Source organism: Balaenoptera borealis (assembly GCF_965194805.1).
Source record: "Balaenoptera borealis genome assembly, chromosome: 9".
NCBI lineage: Eukaryota > Metazoa > Chordata > Mammalia > Artiodactyla > Balaenopteridae > Balaenoptera > Balaenoptera borealis.
Window position 1 is genome coordinate 15009639 of NC_138873.1, and position 13735 is coordinate 15023373.

At 45.2% G+C, this 13735-nt stretch overlaps 1 protein-coding gene across 2 annotated transcripts in view; it reads right to left on the reverse strand.

Moving 5' to 3' along the window:
* Positions 1-406: 406 nt before the first annotated feature.
* The window catches only part of AKAP12 (A-kinase anchoring protein 12), a 99464-nt gene continuing 86135 nt past the window's right edge, over positions 407-13735 (reverse strand). For both annotated transcript variants that reach the window (XM_082405425.1, XM_082405426.1), the window contains 2 exons: positions 2453-7445; positions 407-1460 (listed from right to left, as the gene is read on the reverse strand). In XM_082405425.1, the coding sequence (XP_082261551.1) occupies positions 2461-7445 (4985 nt within the window). In that variant the 3' untranslated portion in view covers positions 407-1460; positions 2453-2460. The remainder of the gene's footprint in view (positions 1461-2452; positions 7446-13735) is intronic.

Genomic DNA, 13735 nt, shown 5'->3' on the forward strand with positions numbered 1-13735 from the left:
CTTGTCTGACAGAATCCTTTAGGTATTAGCGTGAATCAGAAATCATTTTGACACTTTAAAAATTTTTTCCAAGATCACGTGTTAAGTAAGGCATTTTTACTACTAAGCCTTCTTAAAATGTCTTTCTAGAGACATTTGTCATTAACAGATATTAACAAAGAAAACTGACTTTTTCAGGAAGGCACCACCAGATGGTAGCATTGTTTCAGTACCGTCAATCTAAAAAGCTCCTGGTTTATTTCAGCGGATCCCTCTCTGCCTCTGACTTCCTCTGATCCCCAACTCAAACTGGTGTAAACTGGTGGCATCGTGTAGTGACTACATTAGAAACTTCTAGCTTCTCTGCTTTTAGAATGCAGTAAACATATGTCCCAGGCTTCCTATTATCTAATAAATCCAACAAATCTAAGTGAAGCAAATGTTTTATTGAAATCAGTTGTCAAATCACAATTTATCCAAATGATAATGCTACATTGTTCTTAAGAGTGGGCACAAATATGGCACAGACACAATCCAGCATCTATCAAAATACCATCTGTAAAGAACCTGACTTATTTCATGCTGTGTGTGAATGTGGTCCAGCATAGAAGGTAGACTCAAAACCAGTCGATTTTTTTCTTGATAACATGAAAAACATTTCACTACTTTGCCTCAAAATTAAGCACACTCATCTGTCCGTAACAACCGTATAACAATTAGCAGAGAAGACTTCAAATTAATCTGCTACTGAAAAAAACTTCCTTCCAACCTCCACTGGGGGGACAGAAAGAAAAATTTCCCAGTAACAATGGAACATTCTATATGTTTCCCCCCCAAAAACACTTTTTATTTTTAGTGCACTGTGCATAATAGGAAAGTGACCAATTTCAGAGTGATACTAAACACTCTGAAAGGACATAATCCTTAGTGAATTTTAAAACAAGAAGTGTAGCTTCTGATCAGGAATGTTAATTCTAGGAAGCTCTGTTTTCAAAGGTTGTAACTGAGGCAGACAGCTTCCTGAGACTTCACTGTGGTTACATGCCCCGTCGTATACTGTGTGATACAGAAGGAATGCACTATACTGTAATTACCTTAAACATTAAGAAAAAAATATACAATAGATACAGAAGGAGGATTACTTAAAACATACACTTAAATACATAAAGAATGATACTCCAGTTTGAGAAGCAGAACTAGGTATTGCCAACTCCAGTTCCAGGCTAAGAATTAAGGACCTTGAATCAGAAACATTATATGGTACCAAGGGAAAATATCAGGGTGGTCTTGAAAGGAAGAAATGTTATCTGGCTGCAGCTCCCGATGAAGCCTCAGGATTGTCAGGGGTTCTCTAGAAATGAGAGCAGTTGATGTTTCTGTTCTTCCGTTCCCAAAGTTCTGTAAGATTGGTCTCGTCAGCAGCATTCGTTTTCTTCTCCCACTCGTCTTCACATTCTGGTCTTGCAAATACACAACTGTAACTGTAGAAGGAAGTCAGAATCAAAAGTAAATAACATCTCCTTCGCCTCCCTCTTTTATTCAACAACAGAAGAGTTGTGAAAGTGAGTTGCAGCCAATGGGAACCCTAGTGAAAACCACAGTTTAACTCTGTAAGAAAGAAAGATGGTGAAGGTCCATAATACAGCATCCTTTGCTACCCGAACACCAGTAGGCAGGCTCTCACATGCCCTGGAAATTTTTTTAACTGCTTCTTACTACTGCTGGAAGAAATCCAAGTTTTCCCAGAGAGCTATAAACTAAGTTTCAAGCACTACCTTATAAACCTACTTTGGACTTCTAGTTATTAAAAAAAATGCAACAAAGTAGCTGTGAGCACAACATATTTCTTATGTCTTTGAGCCAAACACACACACAGTCACACTGGGGGTAAAACGAAGTCATTACTTTCAGGACACCAGTAAGACTGAAGAGCATGTCAATAAGAAAAAGGAAACTAACCCTGGGGGCTTCCCTGGTGGCGAGTGGTTGTTAAGAATCTGCCTGCCAGTGCAGGGGACACGGGTTCGAGCCCTGGTCCAGGAAGATCCCACAAGCCACGGGGCAACTAAGCCCATGCACCACAACTACTGAGCCTGTGCTCTAGAGCCCGCGAGCTGCAACTACTGAGCCTGCGTGCCACAACTACTGAAGCCCGCACGCTTAGAGCCTGTGCTCCGCAACAAGAGAAGCCGCTGCAGTGAGAAGCCCACGCACCGCGACAAAGAGGAGCCCCGTTTGCCGCAACTAGGGAAATCCCACGCGCAGCAACGAAGACCCAATGCAGCCAAAAATTAAATAAATAAATAAATAAACAAATAAAATTTTAATAACCTGGATCTCCTAGTCTGGTTGAGGGTTATTTCCCCAGATGTAGGTTCTGCATAAAATCCTAATTATTTGAATTCCTGCTTCCCCCATAACAAATCTGCCATCAGATGACAGAAAAGAGGGCAAAAAAAAGGAAGTTACTTACGTGATGTTTTAGGATTCTGTGGGTTCCGGTTTTGCCGGTTCTCTCTCTTGGTCCTGTGTCTCCTCCTGCGTTTGTGTTTTGATCTCTTTTTCTGACTCGCTCTGCCCTTTTTCTTCCTGAATTTCTACTTCCTGGCCATCTCCCTTCTCTTTCAGTTTGGGTCCAATTGTATCTGGAGACTCGCTGGTTGAGCCTCCTGATGCCTCAGCATCTTCTGGGGCTGAGGTTTGGTTCCCGGGGTCATCAGCAGCGTCATCTTTTTCATCTTCTTGGGATTCAAACGGTGACTTCTCTGTTCTTTCTCCAAACCCGGCACCACCGTCATCTTCTGGCACAGACTTTGTTTCAGGGGCTTCTCTCTTTTCCTTGGATGGGAAAGCTACCTCTTCAAGCTGCTGGCCATCTACCCGGGAACTTTCTACCCTAGTGGCCGCCATCTTCTCTAAAGCTTCATTCACATCTTTGGAAACATCTGGATGTGTGTGCTCCCCGGCACTTAGTGGGGACTCCTCTTTGGCTTCGATGGTTTGTGTTTCATCCAATGTGCAGGCCTGAAGTTTGCTTTCTTCTTTCCCGATTTTCTGTCCAGCCTCCTGGCTGTCAGCTTCCATCAGTTGAGCCTGGGTCTGGAAAGCAGCGGCCGTTTCTTCTGTACCCCCCAACTGGTCAACAACTGTCTGAATTACGTTTTGTACAAGCTTGCAGCTCTCTGTCTGAAGTTTCAAAATCTCATTTTCAGCCTTTAAATCTTCCTCTCTTGTTTTGCTTACTCTGCCTTCCTGACAACCAACCTGCTCACTGTCTCCATCTGACTCCCATTTCTGTGATGTGGTTTTATCTCCTTCCAGGTCAGCGATGATGCCTTTTTCAGGCGTAACAGATACTATTACCGGTATTGATACGGCCTGAGACTCAGTCCCTGTGGGCACCGCATCTTCTCCCGGCTGAGCAGGAGAGACTTCGTCTTTTTCTGAGGACTTTTCTTCCGGTACTAAACGTGCCTCTGCAGATTCCAAAGTTTCCGCTGTTTCTAAAATCTTGATAGCTTCTGCTAAGACCTTGTCCCCCACTGCTGCAGCTGTTAGAGCTAATGATGCCTCAGAGCTTTGAACTTGAATTTCTGTGCATGCCTCTTCCTCGTGAACGGGCAGAGAAGAACTTCCTTCAAAACTGATGACTTCCTTTTCCCCGTCTATGATGGTTACATTCACTGCCTGAACCAGTTGCTTAGTGAGCTCTTCACATGTGGTAACAGCTGGTTTGCACTCAAGTTTCTCTTCATTTACTTGAGTTGGCTCTAATTCCGTTTTGTCCCTTTCCACTTGAACTACCCTCTCTCTCTCCACTGGGGTTGGAAGAGACTTAGCAGGACTCTGGAGTTGGAGATCATCATTCTGAAATTCAGCTTTTTTCGTAACTTCGTCCTCAAGGGCAACTTCAGTTATCTTTTTCTCGGTTATCTCTGTGTCAGCAGACACCACAAGTCCTTCGACAGATGGCTCCTCTTTGGTTTCCTCATCAGCATGTCGGCCAGCCTCTTGAATCACCTCAGTCTTTGAAAGGATGGGTACAGTTTCCACTGTTACCTCTTTATCTGTATGTTCTAGAACCTCTTCCATTTCTGAATACTTTTCTTCCTGGGATTGAAAATTGGAAGGTTCTGGAGGCATCTCTTTCAGTGCAGGAAGTGCCTCACCTTCTGTGACCTGGCATTGGGTACCGGATAGAACCTCACCATCTTCATCGATTTCCACGATCTTGGTCTGCTGGCTTACATTTGTAGCTTCAAAATCTGCTACTGGGGTGCTTCTATTGGTCTCACTGTCTGTGAGGGTTTCAGCTGAGTCAGGAGCAACAGCCTGTTCTGGGACAGTCTCTGGTTTTACCGCAACCACGGTTTCAGCTGGACAAGTGCTTGTAAGCTCCCTGGCCTCTGCACTCTCTGTGCCTGGAGGAACTTTTTCCAAGCTTTCTGGGGTGGCCTGTACAATCACCGTCCCCTGTGTCAAAGTCTCAGTTTTCGTTTCTTGTACGTGTACTTTGGATGCTCCATCCATTGCTTCCTTCCAATCGAGTGCATGAGAATCCTCTTCTGCTTCTTCCACCTGCTCCAGTATTTTTGCTTGTCCTTTCTGGGTTGTCTGGATGGTGTCGTCTAGCCCTCTGGCGTCAGGCAGCTGTGATTCTTCTTTAACTTTTTCTGCAACGGCCTGCAGCACCTCTTGGGTCCTCTTCGCCTGGTCTTCCACGTCGGGCACGCTGCCCTCCACCTCCTGAACCGGTGTTGCTTCCTCGGTGGTGTCTGGAAAGTCGGTTAACTGGGAAACAGCCGAAACCATGTCAGTGGTCTCTTCAGCACCAGAGGCTTCCGTGGCTTCTTCAGCACCGGATGCCTCTGTGGTTTCTGCGGCCGTCAGAGCTTCAGGGGTCAATTCCACCTTGCTGGTGATTGTGTCATCAGCGGCCTCCTGGCTCTCTGGCAGCATTTTGGTATCGACGGGGGTTTCCTCTGCAACAACTTCTTTTTCAAATACCTCCCCAGATGGTGACTTGTCTTCGTCTTCTGCTTGTTCAAGAGGTTCTGTCACCGAAGCAGAGATCCAGGAAGGTGCCCTTTCTTCGATGTTGGTAACGGCCCTTGTCCCGTCCATGACAGCCACAGTCACGGTGTGAACCAGACTCTTGCTGAGCTCCTCCGACACGTCGACAGCCAGCTTCTGCTCGGGGCCCTCCTCGCTCTTCGGAGCCTGCTGTGCTTCTGTTTTCTCCCTTTCCACCGCATCATACTCGGACAGAGGCACCACGGCTGGGACGTCCGAATCGTCCTCGTTGACCTCCGTTGGGCCCGTATCTTCCATCGTCGCTTGTTCTTGTTTCCCATCCAGCCTTTTCTTCCTTCGCCCAGGAATAAACTTCCTGATTGAAACCCAAGACTCTTCTTTCCCCAGCTCAGCATCTGAGGCTGAATATTCTAGGCCGGACCCAGCTACCAAGTCCTCGCTTTTCTCTTCCAGTTTTGACTTCGATTTTTTTCTCGAGGTGACTAATCTTTTAAATGACTCCCAGGTGGAGACCCCCTCCCCTTCGCAGGGGCTGCCGGCCTGCTCAGGTGAGGAACTTCCTGGGGGCTGGTCGTGGTCTTGGGAGCTGGCAGGGAGCGCGTCTGTGGCCGGCTCCCTGTCTCTCCCTGCTTCCTCTGGTTTTTGGCTGTCTCCTCCTCCCAGGGGTTTTGGTCCCCCTTCGTCGTCGGAAGAGGATGCTTTTCTTGCTCTTTTCTTGGATGACCCCACACAAATCAGAGCTTCCCAGGACACGGAGGTGTCAACCTTGCGCTTTGGCTCTTCCGGCTTCTGCTCCTCTCCGTTTCCCTTCCCCTCTTCCTGCACTTCAGAGGCGGCGCTCTCCGTGGAGGACAGGGTGGCGCTCTTGACCTTGTCCACTTCGTCCTCCTTGTCACTTTCAGAGAGCCTTCTCACGCGTTTCTTGGGCGTCACCATCTTTTTGAAAGATGCCCAGGGGGTAACACCTTCCCTCTTTTTCTCTCCGTCGGAAGTGGTCCCTTCCTCCGTCTCCCCGTCCTGGGGGGCCTCGGCCACGCCTTTCTCCAGGCACGTGATCTCCTCGGGCTCTTCGGGGGACGAGGCCGAGCTCTCGGCCTTGGGTTCGTCTGGACTGTCGGGAGAATCCGCTGAGGCTGGGTGCTGCTCCCCGGACTCCTCGTCTCCTCCTCTTTTCCCTTTCTGTTTCTTTCCAGAGAGCTTTTTTAAGCCGCTGCTAGTGAACAGCTTCTTTAAAGGGCTTCCCTGCCCCTTAACTCTCTCCTGCGAGGACGGCACTTCCGCCTCCCCGACGATGCCCTCAGGGGGCGTGGGCGGCGCTTTCGCGTCTGCGCCTGCGCCGAGCTCGGCCGGCTGGGCGTGGTCCCCGCTGGCGGCGCCCGCCTCTTCCTCCATCCTCAGCGGCGCGTCGGTGGGCTCGGCGTCCTGGAGGTCGGCGTCCGTTTCAAGCGGTTGCTCAGGCGGCGAGGGCTCTACTATTTCTTCCGCCTGGGCTTTCTGCTCCTCCGTGTCCTTCTCTGCAGTGCTGACGTGGACCTCCGCGACAATCTCTACTTTTTCATCGAATACTTCCGTTGCTAACGGGGCGGGTTTCTCTTCGGGAGGTGCTTGCACTTGGTCTTCGGGGGGCAGCTCCACTTTTTCATACTCAGCCGACAGCCTGGCATCCTGGGCACTCTCGCGGGCCTCCTGTGAGGGCGGCCGCTCGGAGAGATCTTCCGTCTTCTCGTTTTCTTCTGTGTCTGCCTTTTCTGGCTCTTGCTCCTTTTTCTTCTCTGAAGCCTCCAGCTCATCCTCCCGAGCCTTCCTGAAACTGGTCTTTTTTCGCCAGCCGGCCCAACCTTGAGTGAAGAATTTTTTGAAGGGCGATGCGGTTTCGCTGGCCACTGGACTCGTCGGAGAGTCTGGAGATCTGGCGGGTTCTTTCTCTTGTTTTTCTTCTTCGTCTTTGCCTTCCTCGGCTGGTGGAGCGGACTCCGCCTGAAGGGAGACTTCTGGGCGGCTCTGCTCGTGTCTGGGCGTCTCTTCGGGTTTCTCTGTGGACTCTTTCAGTTCAGTGTCTTTGGGTGTCGCATCCCCCGTCTCCTGGCTGGGCTCCCGGTGATCACCATACCCGTCGGACCCTCCTGGCCCTCCGCCTTCCTCCTTTTTGACGGTGAGGAGCTGCACAGCGTCAGACTTTTCTGTCTTATCCTTTTTCACAGTGAATTTGAAGCCGACAAACTTGAACACCTTCTTAAATCCTACGTCGTTCGCCTGGGCCTCAGTGGGTTGCGTCAGCTCGTCTACACTGCTTTCTGAGGCAGGGGTCTGTTCCGTCGTCTCAGGCATTTCCTCCTGCCCCTCCTTCCTGATGTCTTGAACCGCTGCTGAGTCAGCAGCCATGTCTTTGTCTGAGTCCCTTTCACTCGCATCTTCAGACTCTCTCTGTCCAACTATTAACAGAAAAAAAAAAGAGAGAGGGGGTGGGGAAGAAAAAGGTTGAAAATGATTACAATTCAAGACAATTAAATATTTAAAAAACACGGCCAATGAATACTTCCTTTAACATCAGGCAGTTCCAAGATCGGGTAATGGTCTTACCAGTATCTGTAAATCTCAATAGATTAGGCAAAAAATTAGTTATAGGTAAAGCGGCCGCAACATCACTAAGGGTAGGTCAACCAGACGGCGTATGCAAAATGGAATCACACATCACACCTAAGATCTAGAATCCATCAAGCTTTAAAGATAACTTCCACTTTATAGGAAATATAAGGTTAGAGAAACTAAGCTAAATAAGTACCTAGACAAATCTAAAGGAGGGGCATTCTATGTGATAACTACCTGGCCTGTTCAACAAGTCCCCAAAGGCGACCAGAGCTCCTTAGGGAAATTCTGGGCTAGGTCAGGGAAAGTACAAGGAACATTTTATTGTGACAAAAGGGGGTGCTCAAAAGCTTGGGGGGGTGGTGCATATCCAAAGGACACAGGAGCCAGCTTGAAAGGGCTCCTGCTGGCCAAACTTTGAAGCGTAAAAAAAATAACAACAATGATAGGTTATAATACATTGAATAAAAATAGAATCTATGAACCAAGAGTGACACTACAAATACAACATTGTAAATCAACTATACTTCAATTAAAAAAGAGTGATACCAAAAAAGTAAATGTGAAGCAGGGGATACTTCCTTATGAAAAACCACCAATCAATAAATTTAGATATAACTTCCACTTTGGTCCTTAGAGTCATTTCTTTAGAATTCAGAATTCTACCACATCAAGATTCATATTTATTAAGGACGAGAGTTAAGAAAAACGGTTCTTTTATAGACAATTGCTCAGGCTCTTCCTAGGCCGCAGCAAACTGCCGTTCAGCCTTGAAAATGCAGAGCATCACTGTCTCTGAACACGTATTTGTATCATTCATCAAACAATTAACTTAAAGGAAATAATTTAAGTGGATTTTCGCTTGCAGTTGATTTGGAGAGGAGAAAGCCATGTTTTACTTCACTTCAACTGTAGGGTCAACTGAACTGAACTTTTTCAGTTGCTTAGAAAAATAAAAATAATTTCTCATTATATAAAATAAATGCAACACTGTTTCGTGGCCAATGAGGTTACTCTTTTGAATGTGGGCCTGACTGAAGGCATTTGGAACTAGTCATATCACTATTAAAATCAGCTATTCAGAAACAAATTTTAAAAAGACAGGAATTAGGGGGAAAGTTTTTAATAGATGAGACTTGGAAGCAAAGCAAGGAAATTGACTGGCTGTAGCTTAAGCGGTTGCCTTGTTTGATAAAGCCTAGTGGCTGTTTGTCAGTAGGCTTAGAAAAACCATGTTTACTAACAACATTCTAATAACTCATTCAGTCAAGAATCAAGAGATGCTAAAACTTTTGGGTGAAAGGTTTCCAGCACACTTACCGTTTTAGAGTATCAACACACAGATTTCTTCGTTTCAAAAGCAACAACTTCCTTTATAATGGAGAAATCTGCCAGGCACCACCTTAACCAGGCAATCAGAATTAACATCTCCAGTAATGGGACAAAACTGTCATCATGCTTCGTGATGTGAGGCACTGAGAAGGCCAATAAATCACCTACACAGTACTCCTGACAAAAATGTTTAACAGAATTGAATCGTGTGGAAACAGACAACAGCCCACATTGAAGCCTGGCCTGAAATATAAATGTCGCAAAGGACAAAAATCAAACATAAATACAAATGGATTGTCTGCAAGTAACTTTCAAATAGTTTAAGGAGAGAGAATGAGGGAGTATGGGTAGAGGAGAAAGAAAATGTGGTAAAATATCAGTGAATGGTGAATAAGGTCAAGTGTATATGGGTGTTTATTGTATTTTTCTTTAGGTTTGAATTTTAAAACTTGTTGGGGGTTAAAGAAGCAAGTCAATGTGATTTGATAAAGGGTGGGATTCTGTGCTAAATTTAAAAATTTAAGAAACATAACAACCAGAGACAGCAGGCATGGTCCTGGGTTGGATATTTGTTAGGGCAAGCCAGCTCAATTTTTGGGTCTCCTTGGGATACTCGATGTGAGATTAGAGGAGATGAATTCTTACCAAAATGAAAGGGTAGAAATTTTGACTGAAGAAAAGCAGGTTACCAAACAGTGTATGTACTATGACCTCACTTTGGTTTAAACTCTCTCTCTCTCTCTCTCTCTCTCACACACACACACACACACACACACCCCTCACATACGACTTCTGGAGGATGGGAATGTGATATATTTTAGTTTTGCTTGTCTGAATTTTCTCATTTTCTATTTAGTATTGCTTTCTGTAATAAAAAGGTCAATTAAAACTGACGCACAAAAAGGTCCCAATAATGTTGGAACAACATACTTAATGCCTGCTGCACAAAATGAAGCTTAATAATTATAACCAGTTCCAATACCAGTGCTTAGAACGTGGCAATAAGTATTTGAAATACAGAAATATGTGGAAATACAGAAACCATATGCATATCCAAATGCATAAATTCCTTTAATTTACATCATCTTATTTCTCCAAGAAAATAATTTTATACTTTATGTGAAATATTACAAACCTATGTCTACAAATTTCCATTTTACTATTTATTGGGTTTCATTTTGAAAGTGAAGCCTAGAAAGTTCACTGAAAAACTGTCCAAAGTACCACCCAAGTGAAGACCAAAGCCCGCATGCAGAGCCCTGTTTGAACATGCCTTGTACTGTGCTAGAAATCAACCTAAAGTCCTTTTCCCCTTGCTTTTTCTTTTCTAACATTACCAGATGTATGGCTAATCACAGATAAAACCTGTGACCATCTGGGCCTCTTCTTCTGCAGAGAGGAAGGAAGGATACTGAGGAGGCGCTCTGACCCTGCCCACGTACTTACAGGGGTGGGCAGGGCCTCGGCTTTGGTGACAGTGCGTAGTTGTCTCTCTAAGAGGTTTTTTTGGGAGTTTCAGCCAATTCTCATTTTTTTCTAACTGATATCAGCATCTAAGGTAGCATTAAAAAATAATAATAATAAAACCAAACTGAACATTTTTTTTTTTTTTTGGCCTCGCCACAAGGCTTGCAGGATCTCAGTTCCCCGACCAGGGATTGAACCCAGGCCACGCCAGTGAAAGCTCGGACTCCTAACCACTAGGCAACCAGGGAACTCCCCGAACTGAACATTTTTTTTAAAAATTCATTTATTAATTTATTTATTTTTGGCTGCGTTGGGTCTTCGTTGCTGCCCGTGGGGTTCCTCTAGTTGCGGTGAGCGGGGGCTACTCTTCGTTGCGGTGCACGGGCTTTTCATTGCAGTGCCTTCTCTTGTTGCGGAGCACAGGCTCTAGGAGCATGGGCTTCAGTAGCTGTGGCGCACAGGCTTTAGTTGCTCTGCAGCATGTGGGCTCTTCCCGGACCAAGGCTCGAACCTATGTCTCCCGCACTGGCAGGCAGATTCTTAACCACTGTGCCACCAGGGAAGCCCCCCGAACTGAACATTTTAGGTAAGGAAGGTCTGAAGAAAAACCAACTTGACTACTTTCAAGTACACTTCTTAAAGGGAACTTTTTCCTTTTCTTTTTTAAAAAAATCAATTTGAGAACCAAACACTGAACTCTAGTTAATAACATGCATGCTGAAGTGTTTAGGGGTGAAGCATACTGATGCCTGCAACTTACTTTGCAATGCATAAAAGAGAAGTAAGACGGACTCATGAACAGATACAAGGATGGATAGCTGAAGAGATATGTGAGAAGGCAAGTATGGTAAAACATTAATTATACAATCTAGATAAATATACATGTCTAATATTCACTTTTCTTTCAACTTTTTCATATCATAAAATTTTTCATAAATAAATTTGGGGGGAAAAGCTCCCCAGGTGATAAAAAAAAATCACTTTGAAATACACATTTGTGACCAACTTTAGACTTTATAAACAATAAAGGAGGACTTCCCTGGTGGCGCAGTGCTTAAGAATCCGTCTGCCAATGCAGGGGACACGGGTTCGATCCCTGGTCTGGGAAGATCCCACATGCCGCGGAGCAATTAAGCCCGTGCGCCACAACTACTGAGCCTGCGTGCCGCAACTACTGAAACCTGCACAGCTAGAGCCCGTGCTCCGCCACATGAAAAGCCACTGCAATGAGAAGCCCGCGCAGTGCAAAGAAGAGTATCCCCCGCTCACCACAACAAGACAAAGCCCGTGCCCAGCAACGAAGACCCAATGCAGCCAAAAATAAATTAATTTTAAAAAAAGGCCCAATACAGCCAAAAATAAATAAATTTATTTTTTAAAGAAAATAAAGGAAAAATTACAACCCACATTAAATACTGAGGCAAATATCCCAAGAGAAAGAAAAATTCAGACATATGTGATAGACTGTCCAGAGTATCCAACCCTGACATTCCTTTCCTTCTGGGAACACTTTCTCCCCATTATTTCTTTTAAAGTATGTATAATCTTCTGAAATAAGAAGAATATGCTGTTTATTTATCTCTTGTAAAAATAAAATACAGTGTGTGTGAAAAAAAAAAGAATATGCTGTAAGTTTTCATTTGTTCCTATTATAATCCGGTTTATACAGTTAAGTCTAAGGATTTCTTGAAGTTAAGTGCATTTCGATGAACTACTTTACAAATTTTCCCAATTATAAAAGCATACTCATCAGAGAACTTTCTGCAAACACTTCTAATGCAACACAAGAGATGTGACCTTTTTTTTAAAGATGGATGATATCATTGGAAATACATTAGAGGAAAAAGTCAAAGCCCAATAATAAACTCTATTCTACTATAAATTTACTAGTAATGCACACATATAAAAATTAAATTTCCTGCCAGCAAGCAGGAGGTAAAAACACTCATTAACTAACCTCTCTAGAAACCATTAGAAAATGCAGAGACGTTTTGCTAACATAGTAGGAGAAAGTCGGTGTTATACACACACCATTTCCCCCCTGTTTCCCCTCCATGCTCCTAAATCTGTGTTTCAATTTGAAACACCTTTTATAAAACTCTGGGATGACTGGAATGTTTACAGTCAAAACTCGGGAAACAAGGATGAACAGCTGCTAACTGGTATTACAAAACAACTATTGATGGTTCCTTATAGCTTAGCAATATTCAGATGTTCTCTTTAGAGTGTTATATGGCTGAACCCATTAAAAAAGAAAAGTATTTAAGATCACAGGAAAATTTAAAATCCTAACTGGTCAACTGGTCTGCAGTCTCTTTTTACCTAAGTAATCCTAGGAGCTACTATTGTCAGAACAATCTTCCAGACTGGGCAAGGCCCCTGCTGGCCCAGATGGTGCCTTTGTGCTTTGTGCAAAAGGCTGGAAAAACCCAACTCAGCCCTGATTTCCACTTGGCCTTCTGTACCAGCTAGACCTGTACAGACCTTACAGAGAGGCCCTGTTTCCTAAAATACCCCTTTGATCACATCATGAAGCTAGCTGCCAAACATCCCTAAGGGCTCCAGGATCTAGGGGAGTGTCTTCTAAACTACTAACCTGGCAGCCAAGGCTGCCTAAATTACATTCTAACATATAAGCCAACTTAAAAAAAAATTTTTTTATTGGATATATGCATATGTATAACTGATTCACTTTGCTGTATACTTGAAACTAACAACATTGTAAATCAACTATACTCCAACAAAAATAAGCCAACTTTGATCGCACACTTGCGCTTTAGAGGTCTGTAATCTGCCTCAAACACGTGTGGCCACGTGGCTACCCACTCAGCTGGGAACCCGCAGGTAGTGAAACTTAGATCATTTTTTTCAGCCTCGTTTCCTATGACTGGGCCAGGCGCTCGGCGTGCTGCAGCCCAAGTAGCAAGGCCTGCTCCGTCCTGTTCTGCATCCCCCATTTTGCTCGCCTGCCTCTGGGCTCTCCGGGGCGGGTGCGGGGGGGGGGGGGGGCGGCAACTCTCTGGTCTTGCCTAAATCCTTGTGATTTTTCGAGGCCTGTATCGTTTTCTACCTCGCCCGCCTGCCGGGCAAAGACCTTCCCAGGTGCCCCAGCCTGCACAATCTCTATCCCAATCCTCACCCCCCTCCTTCTAGGTCACTGTCTTCCCGGAGGTGCCTCTTTCCGGCAAGAAGCAACATGCAGCCTAGGCCCTCCCTTGTGCTGCGGTTCTCTTTTTCAGTCTCCGGGCGAGGTGCTGGCTCGGAGAGTGCAGGGTTCGGGCACATGCTCCGCGGGCCTCAGCGAACCCTGTGGAGTCCAGAGGGTGGCTCTGCAGCC